The following is a 16,061-nucleotide window of genomic DNA, read 5'->3' as shown; positions in this document are numbered from 1 at the left end:
TATTGCCACTCTTCATTCTAACCCCAACCGGCCCGTCAGACACCGTCTACTAAGAGCCTGGGTCTGACCGAGGTTTTTGCCTAAAAGGACGTTTTTCCTCGCCACTGTCGCACTGTTGCTTGCTCTGGAGGAGACTACTAGAACTTTTGGGTCCTTGTAAATTCTGGAGTGCGGCCTATCTGTATAGTGTCTTGAGATAACTCTTGTTATGAATTGATACTATAAGTAAAATTGAACTGAATTGAATTAAACAACCCTTTTGCAATTATGTAAGCACATAATGTAATCTGGAAACTGCTGCCCTGGTTAAAAAAAGCAAGGCAACCAGTAGTGTATATCTAATTCTTTGTAAAATTAATGTTCATACAAAACAATCAGAAAGGGACAACAACTAGAATAGACACGCTGTGAGCGTTTGTAAAACAATAGTCATGTTTTATTCTTTTTACAAGTAACCGCACCATAATATAATGATGAAGAAGCATTGTGGTGTTCCCGGTGGGATGAATGTAAACTACAAAACATACGTACTGTATATAGGCCACGTTATTGGTCCAGGGATGTGATACTAATTGAGAAGGTTATGAAACCAATGTAAACTATAATAAAAAACATTAGGCCTACATATTAGGGAGTGACACAAACTGTCCTTTATTAGAGAAGGATATGCAACAAGAAATATAATCATGAATGTATTGGTCTCTGACCAGTCTGCCATTCTTATCATCTGGGAATATTGCTACATTAATATCGTCACACTTAATCTTCGGAGCGCGTCCTGTAACATGAAGCTGAGACCACGGATGCATCTCCTACTTTTACAGAGAGAGTGGACACTGACGCGACTCGCAAGTCTGTCAGTAGGCACCGGCCACAGGGCATTGGCCACCAGGCAGTGGCCGCACGCCAGGCAGCATCGAAATGGTACCGTCCCACCGGGAAAAGTCTCAATCCACATCCGGATGCCAGTGCAACCATTTCTAACTATCTAAACAAGTGTAGTAGGGCTGAAATCAATGCATGTTAATAAAACTATAGCGGAACACATACAGAAAACGGAATAACTATTAAACAAGTTTATTTCAGATCAGACGGCAGCTGATTTGACACATCAGACTCCAGGATTAATCTTAGCCTGGCTGTTAGCCTGCTCTGAACCAGGCTAGCCGCAAAGAATAAATCTCCATGGTTACTTGGCTGGGTTTAATTTAATCTGGTTACGTGCAACCTTGTCAATGGTAAATTCATCCACGATAACTTGAATATCCCGGCTTAATCCCTTATCCGGGTTTCGTGCAACAGGTCCCAGGTATCTCGACAAAGACCTTTTCGGAGGTAAACAAACAGACTGATGCAATAGTGAGGAGTCAAAAGACTTGCCATTAGAGAGGGATTGTTTTTCTGCATGACTGGTGTCTATGCTGATTCAGGTACAGCACTCTAAAGTTCACATCTGGTATTTTAAACTTTGTTCAGGGACGGTTTACTGAAAGGAAGCCCCTCTTCTGCAGGAACACCCTGATCACATACTGGCAGGCTTCAGACATGACCAGTGTACAATGCCCATTTGGTAAGGCTGATTAACCCATTAGTGTCATCAGGGGGGTCGAGCACTCACTGAAACTGGACTTTATTTGCAGGACTGATGCTGGCTTGCACCTGCCCTAACAGTGTTCTTGAACAGGACACTACCAAATCCTGCAGTACAGGGATTGAGATACGCACAGCACCTGGGTGCTGGGCTCTGCTTGTTGGTGCCAATTAGATGATTCTTTTGAAGACAACTGCTGTCGGCAACTCACCCACTTATCGGTGTTGGCAACTCTGTGGAATTTGACGTGGACAGCTTTCTGAGTGGATTTTGACGTGGACAGTTTTCTGTGGCACAGACTATGAGCAGAATGCCTTCTATATCAGGTTACTATACAATTGTGACTATGCTTACTGTATATCCAGACAGTTGGTGGCAACTGGTGAGCTGAGACAGTCATGAGGCTATCATTGCTTGTTGGTCCTCCACTGCCAGGTCCTCCACAGATGTCAGTCATTTTAATATTTCTGTTGTGCAGCAATTTAAGGATAATGGTCTTAGATGTAAAATGAACTTTGAGAAAAGGATCCATGGACATCACTATTCTAGAGCAAAAGAGTTCCGTAATGCAGCTCTATGACTTAATTAGTAATATTTGAAAACACACAGAGATCTTCCACCAATTTGGACCAAATCCAGTGCAAACCAAGTCACTTAGCTGATCTAAGGTCAGACATACTGTAACCCCTTAAGCACATCACCCGCTTATCACTCTTCCACTTGCTCTGTCTGTCCAGTACCTTAACTAAACACTATGCCTTTCCAGTTTGTAAACATATTGAATAGATTGCTATGTGTTTTCACATCATGTTGCATAAAAGTCTAATATTTGAAGAGAAAGCAATGGGAATTTCTTTGCAGAGATTATTTTGTAGATCAAGAGATCATTCAGTTTTGTACAAACACAAAATAGAACTATGAACCTGAAAACGCTATAGAATTTTAAACCTTTAATTACAATGATTGAATACTGGGGGTACAACACAACACCCAATCTCTCAGCAGAGAGGCTGGTCTCATGCCTTACCTTTGAGTAAATAGCTCCACTCAGGACTATACCGTTGCGAATCCAGATGATGGACACGGCAGGTTTGGCGTTGTCTGCATGACATGTGAGGTTGAGGTGGTCACCAGCCCGCAAACTCACCACCGGGGCTCCCACTATCACCGGGTCATCAGGAGGAACTGCGACGGGACAGTTAAATGTTACATCCTGGTGTAATGCATTTTATCACTATTCACAAATTTCATCATCAACTAAAAGTTGTAAAGCTAATACCAATATATTCATATAGCAAGTACACACATGAGGTGCAGTGTTTGGCATATGAATAGACGTACACTTGCTATTTTAAGTACATAGTGCGTTCACACTGACGTATTGTAGCAAAATGCTGTGCACTGCGAGTACCCGGGTGTGGAACGCTGGACACTATTCGCTCTCAACGGTCGCCATCTTTGCAAGGCAGAAGCTACAGGACCACTAACATATTTATTTTTTGTAAGATTATTTTTTTGGCCTTTTATTGCCTTTGACAAACAGATTAAGTCAGAAATTAATGTACCAAGCAAAGTGTAACTGTTGCTGCATCTACTATCATGAAGCTTTGTGATCAATTTCCTGAGCCCAATAGATGGCGCTGTCTGTTCAAGAAAGTGTTAAAAGCACCCTGAATTACCATTCCTTGAGCCTTTTTCTTTAAACCACAACCGCCTTGTGGGCTCAGAAAATAAAGAAAATGGTAATCCAAGTTTTATGAGGGTTCATTTAGACATCACTAGCATTTAGAAATCATTTTTGCATCTTTGTCAGCGATATAACATTATCTGAAATGCTGCAATGAGAAATAAGTTGTTCCACTTTGAACTTATTTAGAAGCATTGAACAATTAGAAAAAATCTGTGAATACTCTTCAAATAAATAGCACACATGAGTGATTACACAGAGGCAAAAGTCAAACAGAACTTCAACTTAATAAGCAGGAAAAATCTAATGACAGAGACCCTGATTACATTCTTGATGAATGGGTCTGATCAGCCTGAATTTCATTCAGACTTGAGTAAATTATTGATTGAGCTCTCAGCTCATTAGAAAGCAGATCTGGGGCAAGCCTTAATCAAAGGCAATATGCAAATTGTACATTCTGAATGCTGAGAAGAAAGTCCAAGTTCATCATGCACTTTTCATACATGCTTTGACCGACTGGAGACAGTGTACTTTTTGCTTCCAGCTCACAATTTACTTGGTGGCCAACCTGTTAATTTAGAAAACAAAATGTGTTTGTAACTACCAAATTGGCCCCAATGTTTATTTTCCTAGACATAAGTGTAAAAAAGTGGGGTTGTCTTATATTCAGGTCTGGACTTCAAATGGCAAGCCACTTGATGCTACCCATGGCAACATTTCTGTTGTATATTTATGTAGTACATGCATACAGTATGTTATACATAAGTTGACCAATCGGAATTAAATATTCCACCAAGTCATGTAATAAAATGTCTGATATTTCTGTATGTGCATTTTCACATAGGCCTACAGTCATATAAAAGACAGAAGGGCTTTCCGAGGATCTAATTAGCTTTAGGGTTCTCCCTAGAGAGCCGCTAACTGCTCCGTCTTATGCCTTATTCAGGCAATGTTCTCTTGGAGGCCACATAGATTACCTGCCAGACTAAAACAAGGGTCAATGGTCACAGGTCCATGCTCCATGTGGAGTTGTGGATATTTTGTCAAAGACTGCAAAAAGAAAGCTTACGGGACAGACAGAAAAGGGTTAGTTCTTAGCCTTAGTTTCTATCATGCAGTAGTGCTGGAGCACAGAAAAACCAAACTGACTGTCAGCTCTACTTTCATATGGTTTTTAATGTCATGCCAGATGGGATGGTAAATGCACTCACATGCTAGTTTATTAATTACACCAAGTAAAAATGCAGTCTAAAACAAAAGTCCTGCAGTATACACCCTACCTTCATGATGGTAGGGATAGGTGTTTCAAATATTTCTTAAACCCCTGTTGCAACAATGAGGCTAAAATAAATCAACAGACACAACGCTCTGTGTCATGCATTACAATTTAACAGCAGTACAAACTATATCCTCCAAAATGTTCATTAAGTTAAATCCACATCTCTGGAAAACAGTTGAACCTTCATAATGGTTGGATTTATTACTGTTGTAATCGACTCCTTTAGTTTTTTATCAGTATACCTAATAAACTGACAACTAAGTGTATTTTGGTAGGTTATTGTAGAGACTATAAAGGTATTAGTTATTTTAGCAAATGTCCCAAAACGTCTTTTGGCTTTTTTGCAGCCCTAATCACAGATCATACTGTTAATAGTGCAACAAATGTCCCCCAGTGTTAACAAAGTAGTACTTTTTTGTTAGCTGGATAAAGGAATATTGTAAAAGATGATACTTTACAGATGCCGAGGATTAATCAATAAATTATTAGTCAGCTGAGATGATGCAAACATTTTGTGGACAAAGATCTGAGTTGGTTCTGCAGAAAAAAACTGAACCTTTTATTACCCTTGAAGAATAGAAAAACAGTTCTGGGAATTCCCAAATTTGTGTTTGCTGCACTTTGGGAAAAGAATGTATAAACAATAGTAAAGATATTTTTTTAAAGCTCAAAAAAGAGCTTGAACTCCACTCCAGAATGCACCAGAAATGTGCAAGCTGGAATTGCATGACAGTAGGTTAGACATACAAATCCAAAACAGCAGTCTGTTTGTTTTTTGTCTGTCTATGAGATGTGATATTATAGTTTGTGCATTGTCAAATACACTGTCCTTCAAATTATTGACAACTGAGGAAGAATTTAAGTTGTTTTTACAAATGTGAAAGTAACTAATATAAAGCTCACCATCAGTTTTTAGTTTTTGTCTTCTCTGATGTGCACAATTGTGCTTGAGCAGATCATTTTACCAATTACAGATTGAAAAACACTCACACTGATTCCATACTGTATCTTCTCGAGTATAATCCACACATTTAACTTCATCTATTAAGTGTATTGCCTCCCTCTTGAAAAAATGCCAGTAGCTTCATGTGCAGTTTTATTTCCAAAACAGACCAATTCGACAGTTATTTAAATGTCAGGCTTATGTCTAAATGATTTGTCAACTTCACCTTCTAGTCGGATGAAAAGAAATCTACACAATTGGACCCCCCCCCCCCTTATCAATAACTAATCATTTTAATGTATCCCAATTGCCAAATGCCTTAACTCCTCCCCCTATCGTCCACTACTCTCCCCATTGCATAACCCTCCCCCCTCCTCTAAGCAGCCAACAGAAGATTAGTGGGTAAAACTACAACTAATGAGGAAGGTTTGAGCCTAGGAGCTTGGATAATGAACTGATACTTTTGGAATATATCATGCTTTAAATAAGGCAGGGCTGAATCGATAATGCTAATCAGGCAGTCCTTGCATGCCTGCAGGCTGTTGTTTTTGCCTTTTTTTGTGAATTGACAAAGTGATCCATAGAGACTCTGGACTATGAGTAGCCCTTAATTTATGCTCAAATCACTGATTTATCTGCCTGATCTATTATAATTTCATTTCTTTTACCTCCAGCTCTACTACATAAATCTAATTGTCTGACCATTCATGAATTTATATTGGCAACATGTTTCCATATCAGTAAAGTGAAAAGTTGGGACATACCCAGCACAGTGAGGCGGGCAGGTCTTGATCTGATAGCCGCTTGGATGGCCTGGCACTCAAAGAAAGCGTCATCTTGAATCTCTGTTCTTTGGATCAAGAGGTGATATTCTCCTTTACTGTGGTCTCCGACAATGTCATATCGTGGGTAACCTGCAATGTAAAGGGAGCACATTGTTTGGAGATGCTAAACTCATCTATTGTCCATCAATCACATTCTCACATGCACAGGGATTCACACACACATGTCACTGGGTATCAAATCTGTTTATGTTCATGCAGTACTCTTAATTCATTAGCTTTAACTAGTGCAAAAAAGTGTAACAGTGAACGATTATTTTGATATATGGTTAACGAGAATGTAAGAGAAGAGTCTAGCTACAGACTTCCAGGCTCGGGCTTGCCCCCCCCCCCCCTGTGATTTACCAATGATCTAACTTGGTCCTCTCTGGGCATTTATTAAATGGATTCTAAGGGTATTGTTGAGACTAGGCCTGTCGGTCTGGCTTCCCGCAATCTCATATACTGGTAAACTATTTTCTTTTCAGGAAGACCCTAACACACTCAGACTCAAGTCCAATCAATTGATGGAGGGTTAGGGGTTGGAGACAAATGAAAAAAGAGGCAAGAAGGGAGGAGGAGAGGGAATGAGTATGCCAGAAGGCCAGTTTGTTTTGAAAGGGAGCAAGCTGGAGATGTGGCGTTGGGAGGCAAAGGATTTGGGGAGATCTTGTATCTAAAATACTACTACTACTGCCATTTACTCTAATGACCAACACTCAATGGCTAGGGCACCCTCCCCCTCCAACATTGGGTCCAAATCAATGACAGGAAATTTGAAAAAGGACATGTCATTACATTGGAATATGGGACTGATACATTTCTACATTCATAATTTTAATATTTCCTTTGGTATAGTTTGCATAATTTGAAAAATTGGTTTATGTTGTACCCCCACATAAGGGAGATGATAAAAACAATATCAACAGCTATAGACCAAGATCCGAAATGCCATGTCAAAGGCCTACAATATCCGATAAAAGAACCGATTAAAGGGGTTTCGGTCCAATTTGGGGCCCGCGGGCCAAAGTTCAACTTTGGCCTGCTGCCCTTCGGTCAGAAGTTAATTCTGTCTCAGCATTCTATTAACTCAAAGGCTGGCTGCATTTTACTCTCTGAACACAGTTTAACATTGGTTAGATGGTGTAATAGAGGGGCACTATTTAGCTTCTGTTAGCTCAGATCTTCATGATGACAAGAAAGAAGAAGAGGGCTGTGGAGAAGCTAATAGGTAACATGGATTGTCAAAGCCAATTACAAGAGAAAGTTTAAAAATAGTTGGCAACACAAGTATTTTTGTACTGAAATTGGGTCTATAACAGTATGTCTTATCAGTAAAAGAGTGGCTGTTCAAAATAGATCAGCATTAAGATTGAGATTGAGATACTTGAGATTTTCATAAAGGATACAGAGCATTTCTGCACACTAGTCACAAGGTGTGAAGTTTTCTTTTAAAAATAAATGAATGATTTACTGTGTATGTATGTATGTTGCAGGGGCATGTTCTGCCCTGAATTGTTGTAATGACTAATCAAACTATATTTGTATCAATAAATATAGTTTATTACTTATATATATATATATGTATAAGTATGTATTTTATGATTCCTTAATGTGTTCAACTTCAAATATATGAAATGCAAATATGCAAAACATTTCAATTTAAAAAGGTCCACGATTTAAACGTTTAGTTTTGGCCCACAGCCCTCATTCATTTTTGGCTCTTGAAGGGAAAACGTTTGGACACCCATGGTCTAGAGCTTCCATTTTGAGCCCATTTCAGTCCGGCTTTAAAGCAGTATTACAACTGCTGTTATCTTGAAAATAAAAAAAACACCTTTCCCATGTTTTGTAGCAACAGGGTTGTGAGGCAGTTTTCATTTCTGTCTTAGACTATGGTGATTTATAGACATGCATAATTTTCAATTCTTCAATCTCGAGACTCATTCTATTACTCCGCCTTCAGATTTATAACCGGTAATGTCTATGGTAAACTTCATTGTATTTATGTGACAGGCCAAGCAAGTGAGGCCTTGCCCCTTTAAGAGACAGAAAGTGTTACATCACATTGGTGCGGCTTGAAATGCGCTATCCTTAGTATAAAGGATCTTTGATACACATACATGTGTTATGTATGTTTATCAAAGATCCTTAATACTACACCTTTATACTACACATGAACCAAAAACATGAACTCCTGTCCTTGTCCTCTACCTCTGCCAAGCTCAGCAGATAGTGATGTTTGGTCAGGCACCAGTGGGTCCCTGGAGTCCCGGTGATTATGTGTGTTCAGTGACACCAGGGAAAGGCTCTGGGGTGAGATAGAAAAGATGTAATGGCAGAGAATTGTCCTCCGAGGCCTAATTAGGGTAACACTGCCTACGACAAAATAGGAGCGGAGAACGGAGGCCAAGGCAGACAGTGTCTTTTTGGGAATGCATCCTGTTAACATGTTAAAATATATGTCTGCATCACAGCCCACACCTAGAAATGATTTAAAAAAAATACCAGCTTTGAGAAATATTTGATCAATTGAGAAAATGTGTCTTCACTTCTACTGTCAAAGACATGCAAATAAAGTGTGCTGTTCTTTACCTAACCCTGCACCTAAAGAAACCCACTTGATTCAGAAAGCTGATTAGCTTATTTCCTTAGGCAGGTTAAGCTTCAAAACAGCCTAGGGAAAGATGAACAACACGGCTTCCGTTGGGGCGCAGGGGACCATAGAGGGGATTGCTTCTCTGCCAGACCACGGAATAGTGGTGTCATTGTTCTGAGTTAGTGCTGAACATTCTTGGGTGCATGACAGACTGGTGCCCCCCTTGAAGGTGCTGTGGCTATAGATGATAACTCCAAGAACAACTTGTCCCTCTCCCAGAGTTCAGTCCAGACTGCAGTCAGGAGACATTGAACTTCAGCTTTGCAAAGGTAGGATGGCAATCACCAAATCACCAAGGTAAAGTTGTCAGGTAGGCAACAGGATATAGTGGTAAAAATCTAAGAGTAAACTTAGGTTTCACAGATGCTTAGAGTCCTCAACAAGGCAACCGGGTAAGTCTAGCCTTGAGACTCCAATGTGCATCTCCAATGTGCATCCACCCCAGATGGATGGATGAATTCTTTCTAACTTCAAATCATTGGTAAATGTGTTTTTTTTTTTTTTACCTTACCTGATATCTGTGATGACATTACCACTGTGATAAATACGAAAGATAATTTTAATACACTTGAACTTTTATCAACTTTAGTTTAATGTTATGTACATTATGGATTAAAGTTTCCACACTTCTTTGCAAAAAGAGGGCTGAGTGGACTAACTGTGCTTCCGCCTGTGCTGTTTACCCTGTCTGACTTCTTTTAAGGGCTGTTGCAATGTTCCCAGATATCAGCAATTAATCTGGTGTGTACAATATTATTATTAACAATAATAACTGAGGTCAAAGCTATAAGACGTCAGTAACAAAATGTATCTGTGTTACCTTAAATGTGCAGTAAGTGATAACATTGCTACCTTTAACATATTGCTATGATTTCCACATAATTAATTATACACTGGAGAGTTTAATTTTACACGGTAAAACAAAAAAATGGAATTCCATTTTTATTCTGTATCCAGGGTTGGGGAGTAACGGAACACAAGTAACAATATTGCATATTTAAAAAACAAAATATGAGTAACTGTGTTATGTAACAGTTTAAATTGGTGGATTTCTTAATACTGTCTATAAAAGTGTAGTAAGCTATGTTATTCCAATACACTTTTTGACATATCAGACAATATTGCTTCACGGTCAGCTTGCTCTCCATTTTCTGTGTGCTGAAAGAAAATATGGTGTTCCTAAATAGCCCTGACTCTGTAATTGGAAACAAACAGAAAGGTGCGCAAGAGCCACAAAACACTATCTAGCCAATCAGCAGAGGTTACGCAGTTGTTCACTTGTGTAAGTGAGTGATGGGTCAAGGCAGAATGTGATGTTAGGATTTATGGCAGGAGTTATCAATCAGAAGAGCTGAAAGACAAAAAAGGGCTGAATAATGCAAATTGAAAAATTTGTTTTTCAGTAGGTCAGTTTAACCCTGTCCATTTGCAATTGTTTAATGGCTGCTCCCACGTGGTTGGATTTACAGCAGTAGCAACAGTTTGCTAATCCACAGCCTAGTTTACGTTGATTCTGCCATACTACGTTTAGTCAGCAGAGATACTAGCAGAAGTGGTTGCTATGGCAATGCAGCCACTGCAATTTGGGGGGCTGTATTTGTTGAGTTCAGATATCAATTACTTGAAGGGTTACTTCATTAAATTATATTTTTTGGTTCAATGTCACTTTGTTTGTCGGTCAGCAGGATAACAGAAAAACTGCTGGCCTGATTTTAATGAAACTTAGTGGAAGGGTGTAGCATGGATCCTTTACATTTCAAAGCGAATTGTAATCACGGGGCGAATACACAAACTTTTGCTGACCTTTGTAAACATAGCGTGATAGGTCATGGCCTTGGCTGCGCTTCTAACTAGTTTTCTTTGCTCTAACATTTTTAATTATATTAACCATAACAATTTGTGCATGGGAAGTGCACCTGTCCCACAACAATGGCAGAGGAGATGCACAGCCAGGACAATGTGTTTTTGGAGAGGAAATATCAGATCCAGACAGTATTCCAAAAGTAACTTGATAAATCTAATGGTATATGTTACAAATTACATGTTTTCAATAATCTTTAATGGAATATGTTTTTAAAAGTAACCCTCCCAACATTGTACATATTGGCCAATACCTTAAGTTTCATGTACGCCAATTGTTATCAGGGGAGGAGAAGTATAGGTATATTCATGGAAATCTTTACTTTGATAGCTGACAAGGAGTAACCGAGCAATGAATGGAGTACTTGTTTTGGTCCCTTCTTCTTGTGATTTTCTATGATGATGTGATTTTAATGGCATTTTAGAACACTGGCTTGTTTGATGTATAGGAATGGTATTTTGCATTTGTATCAGCCAATCAGATTTAAAAAATGAGATATTACCTGACAGATCCCTGTTAACACCCAGGGCCATGCCATCACGCAGCCAGAGCACCATGCCATGGTAGCCCGGGATGGAGCAGGGCAGGGTGACTGGCTGGCCTGCCACCACCACCAAGTCTGTCGGTTGTTGGGTGAACACAGCAGAGCTCCCTGGTAAGGCAAGAACGAATTAGTCTAACTTCTAATAAACACAATAAAACACAAACTGTAAATGAATGAACTCAAATTCTAGTTAGCGAAAATACAATTCAAACTTACTCCTGACAAAAATTACAAAAAATAAAACAATGTCTCTTTAGCATGGCCAGCTATACAATTATAAAGAAATAGTTTCAAACAAGTACATACAGATCAATATGAGATAATAAATGTATTGTCTGTCATTTGTGATAAACCTGTATAGAATACATGAGCCTATAAGAACATAAAGTATACTGTCATAGTTGGGCTTGATGCCTCTCCTGTCTGTTTTCCCTTTCCCTTGTGTTTCTTGTTTTGCCTTCTTTCTGTCCTGTGCGGAGTGGGTGTGGCACTCCTGGCTCTCTCTTCCTCCTCGTCAGGACAACTGGGGCTGCCTACACACCTGAAGCAGATCCAGCAATCTCCGCTGCTGTGTAAAACCCCGGCTTTCCGTTCACCCACAGTGGTAACATTCGCTACAGGCAATTTCCTCTAGTATCTCAGATTTAAGCTATATTGACATGTGTGTTTCAGATCCTTGCTTCAGTCCTGGAAGCCCAGTCTGTCTGAGTGAGCCTAATCGTTGTGCTTTGGACCTGCCTCCCACCTACCAGCCCCAGAAGATTTCTTAGCACCATCTTTCCGTTGTTTTCAATAAACCGCTGTTCCTGTTTCCCAACCTTTCCTCCGTGTCTGCTCCTGAATCTACTGCCAGCCTAACAGGGTACATAACCCCAACCGGCCCGTCAGACACCGCCTACCAAGACCCTGGGTCTGACCGAGGATTCTGCCTAAAAGGAAGTTTTTCCTCGCCACTGTCGCACCGTTGCTTGCTCTGGAGGAAACTACTAGAACTGTTGGGTCCTTGTAAATTCTGGAGTGTGGTCTATCTGTATAGGGTCTTGAGATAACTCTTGTTATGAATTGATACTATAAATAAAATTGAATTGAATTGAATTGATTTGAATTGAATATAGAGACGGTATAAAGACAAAGACAATACAAACCGTACACAAATACTAAACTGATAATAAAGAGGAATTAAGGGATTTGAATGTAGATGATTTGGATGTATTGGAGTATAGTAGTTGCGGGGAGTCAAGTGATTGGCTCAACAGAGATTGTGGCTCAAGGTATGGCTCCTGGCCCAATTTTCCAAATAGTTGTGTTGTATGGTTTCAACTCCGATATTCTATCACGTTGTGCTCAATAGAATCATTTAAAGCACAATGGCAAACAAGAACAGAAACCCAACACGGCGATATGGATGCCATTGCAGAAGCATTACTGGAGAAACAGAAACTCTACCTCGAACCACATTTTTCTCAGATTCTCAGATTTCTCAGTCTCAGATTTCAACAGATGGGGATCTACAACAACAAAAAGCTAACTGCTATCCATGCCCAGCTAGTGTATTTGACAGCAAGCCTTGGCTATATCAGCTCTGATGTGGACAATCTAAAAACTACCGTGGAAAACAATTCAATTATTCTTAACAGCCATGGCCACGCTTAGGCCGAACACAGGACTTTCACCCAAGAGAGCAAGGTTTGTCCCCCGCCTGGCACCTTTCCTAGTCTCTTTCTTCTTTAAACGCCCCGTTGTTCCCGCATGTCATGGAAGCGTAAACCCACCCACGACCTTTTCCTTAACAGCGTCAAAAGAGACATCAATAGTCCCGACTGAGCGCGTTTAGATCAAGCACAAAAGGGGCGCCAATAGTCCCAACCAATTTTATGATGTGGGAGTGAGAATGTGTTGTACAACCACATAACTTGGTTTTTGAAAATAATGTGGTTTGGGTTTAATCAACAAAAGTAATCTACTGTGTTGAAGTCCAAGGGTTCTGTGATCCATCCAGCCTCCCTTATCACGTCCCCACACTGAATCAGGCTGTTTCTCAATTTCAGGAATGCAAAGAAGGTTCTTGCTGGTTGTTCTTGGAAGAATGAACTCGCAAGTTCACAAGCACAAAAACCTCTTTTAACAGTTTGAGATGATGTGTTCTTGCTGTTATTGCTCAACTACCCCAGCACACAGGCTGCCTGCAGTGCTTCAAATAAAAAACACAACATAACCACTTTATAATTAAATTAGCTCTAGACACGAAAAACTCATAACATTCCCACTATTGCAATAATAATAAACATCATTATGCTATCCCTACCAATATTAGTGCATTGGTTTTAGTCTGTTTCAATGAATGGATATGCACTGGCCGGTCAGAAAAAAATACACTAAACAATAAGTATGAACTAACTACAAATTAATGTGTATGTATACACGTGTCATAATGTATTTATAAGTCTCTCAAAGAGACGGGTATCTCTCTGCCCTGGCAGACACTACTCTCTCCCTCGCCTCTGCCTGCTGTTCTGTGGCCGTGTGTGTGTGTGTGTGTGTGTGTGTGTGTGTGTGTGTGTGTTCTGAAATGGACTTGCATTGTTTTATGGCTATTCAGTGTTTAGATGGTGCCCAGTATATTCTTTATATTGTCTCTTTTTTTTTTTTAAGATCATTTTTGGGCTTTTCCACCTTTATTTTGACAGGACAGCTAGGTGACAAAAGGGAAAGAGGAGGGGGAGACATGCAGGAAATCATCACAGGTTGGATTCAAACCCTGGCTCTCCGCGTCGAGGCACAAACCTCCAATTACATGTGCGCCTGCTCTACCCACTGAACCAACCTGGCCACTTTATCTTGATTATTGGCTATAACAAATTGAGAACCTTTGGTTTACAGAACCCCAAGTCCATGTACTGCTCCAAATATTCTGTGAGAATACCTGCAGCTCTGACACTAAAATGAAAGCCAGACTTCTATAATACTAATGGAGAGTTCAGCAAGAGTTGTGTCCTTATCCAGCTCCTAGTTGCATTTGCCATCAGTGCTGCAAGTAGAAGTCAAATGATATATACAATAATATATTAAGTAATTAAATGCGTAATATTCCATGCCTGTTTCATATGCCCCTCATCCAGTTCCTGCTGATCCTTTTCACCTTTTTAGCAGTGCTCAGACTCTTGTGCCTATATTTTAAACTGGCAGTTATAATAGCCTCAGCTTTCAAGATCATAAGCATATCATTGACTTGACCATCACAACTGTGCTATATAGCCACAGCTTCTTCATAACAAAAAGCATGGCAGAGGCCCCTTCATTGAAGGTGTAGACGGCCATACTTGCTGCTGCCTCAAGTTTACTTCTCCCCACAATGTTTTTGGACAGATATATAACAGAATTGAGGCACTCAGTTGCATTTTGAGTGCAGTCCCCTCAGTTAGCTATTGATGAAGCTAACTAACCAGGCTCCCATCAGCACTGGCTCATAACAACACAACAGAACAAAACTAAGTATGATTAATTTAAAAGATCAATATTTAGAATGGAGATTGGAGAAAGCAAACAAAGTAGACTAACTCTCAATGGTGTGATGAATGCCATTAATTCATTATTCTACACGCTCCTATACAGTAATGTAGGTGGCGGTATGAACCTTAAACTTGGTTTGCGATCCGCTAATTAACACACAGAAGAAGAAGTTGCTTTTTCCCACATTAGAAAAGACGGCTGGAGTCCATCCGGAGTTTAAAGGTTAATATTATGAATTTATTACCGGTATTTAGTCAGGGCTTTTACTGCATAGAGAACGTTTTGGCGCCCCTTAAAGAGGTTTTAGCCAGCGCCAAAGGAATATCACTAACGACAAAAAGTCCTCCTCCTTATCCACAGTCACTACTGTATAAACACGGACTCTCCAGGTGACCATGCTCTCCAGGTGACCATGCTGCTCTGGGGATCGGCGGCGCGGCAAAAAAAACACTGACGTGCTGTCTGTCTGCGCGGCTGGCTACATTGCCATTGATCAGTATTTAATTGGGACAGATTAATTAGTACTTTTTACCGTAATTTGTTACAGTTCATTTTAACGCCTGATGTAAACCATATGGGAGTAGCAAATAACAAACAAATTAAATAACTAAAACAGTAAGCAGTAGCAGTAACCTTGTAGGCCACTCCTACAGCTTTCAACTGAGGAACAAAACTTACTCCTTGTAAAAAAAGATACGGTTGTGCCCTGTTCATACTAATCCAATGAACTGGACTTTGTTGTCAGATGCAAAACCTTACCTTACTGCTATAAGTTCCGATACATTTACAATTTTGAATTGTTACCTGCTGAATTTTGTATTTTCCTTGTCAAAAATCATCAGATGTTTTCACCTAATTAGCATGGCTCAATCCAAGGGGCGGGATAAAAACTTGTCTTTCAATTTCCTTCTGCACGCAATAGGATAGCGCTACCATGCCCTCCTTATGTTAAGCCCGCCCACCGACTCTATACATGATGTGATTGACCTTACCAGAATTTGTTTTTTCCAGCTTGCAGCTTGCTAGACTGAACCAAATATCCAGTAACATTTAAGTTTCCTTCTTTTGTCTTGCATGCAGAAGGTCACAAAGAGGTGAATAGCATCTTATTGCAACCTGTGGTGTCTTTTGTTTTGTTATAGAGCAATTTTAGTCTTTTTGTTTGT

The 16,061-nt window shown here is 39.9% G+C and overlaps 1 protein-coding gene across 1 annotated transcript in view; it reads right to left on the bottom strand.

The window, feature by feature from the left end:
* Positions 1–16,061, bottom strand: part of LOC117955456 (kin of IRRE-like protein 3) — a 198,763-nt gene that overhangs the window by 86,088 nt on the left and 96,614 nt on the right. The window contains exons 2-4 of the mRNA XM_034889984.1: positions 11,344–11,493; positions 6,265–6,414; positions 2,619–2,776 (exon numbers count right to left, since the gene is read on the bottom strand). Coding sequence (XP_034745875.1) covers positions 2,619–2,776; positions 6,265–6,414; positions 11,344–11,493 — 458 coding nt within the window. The remainder of the gene's footprint in view (positions 1–2,618; positions 2,777–6,264; positions 6,415–11,343; positions 11,494–16,061) is intronic.

Source organism: Etheostoma cragini, chromosome 13 (genome assembly GCF_013103735.1).
Source record: "Etheostoma cragini isolate CJK2018 chromosome 13, CSU_Ecrag_1.0, whole genome shotgun sequence".
NCBI lineage: Eukaryota > Metazoa > Chordata > Actinopteri > Perciformes > Percidae > Etheostoma > Etheostoma cragini.
This window is presented reverse-complemented; position numbering and strand designations above follow the sequence as displayed.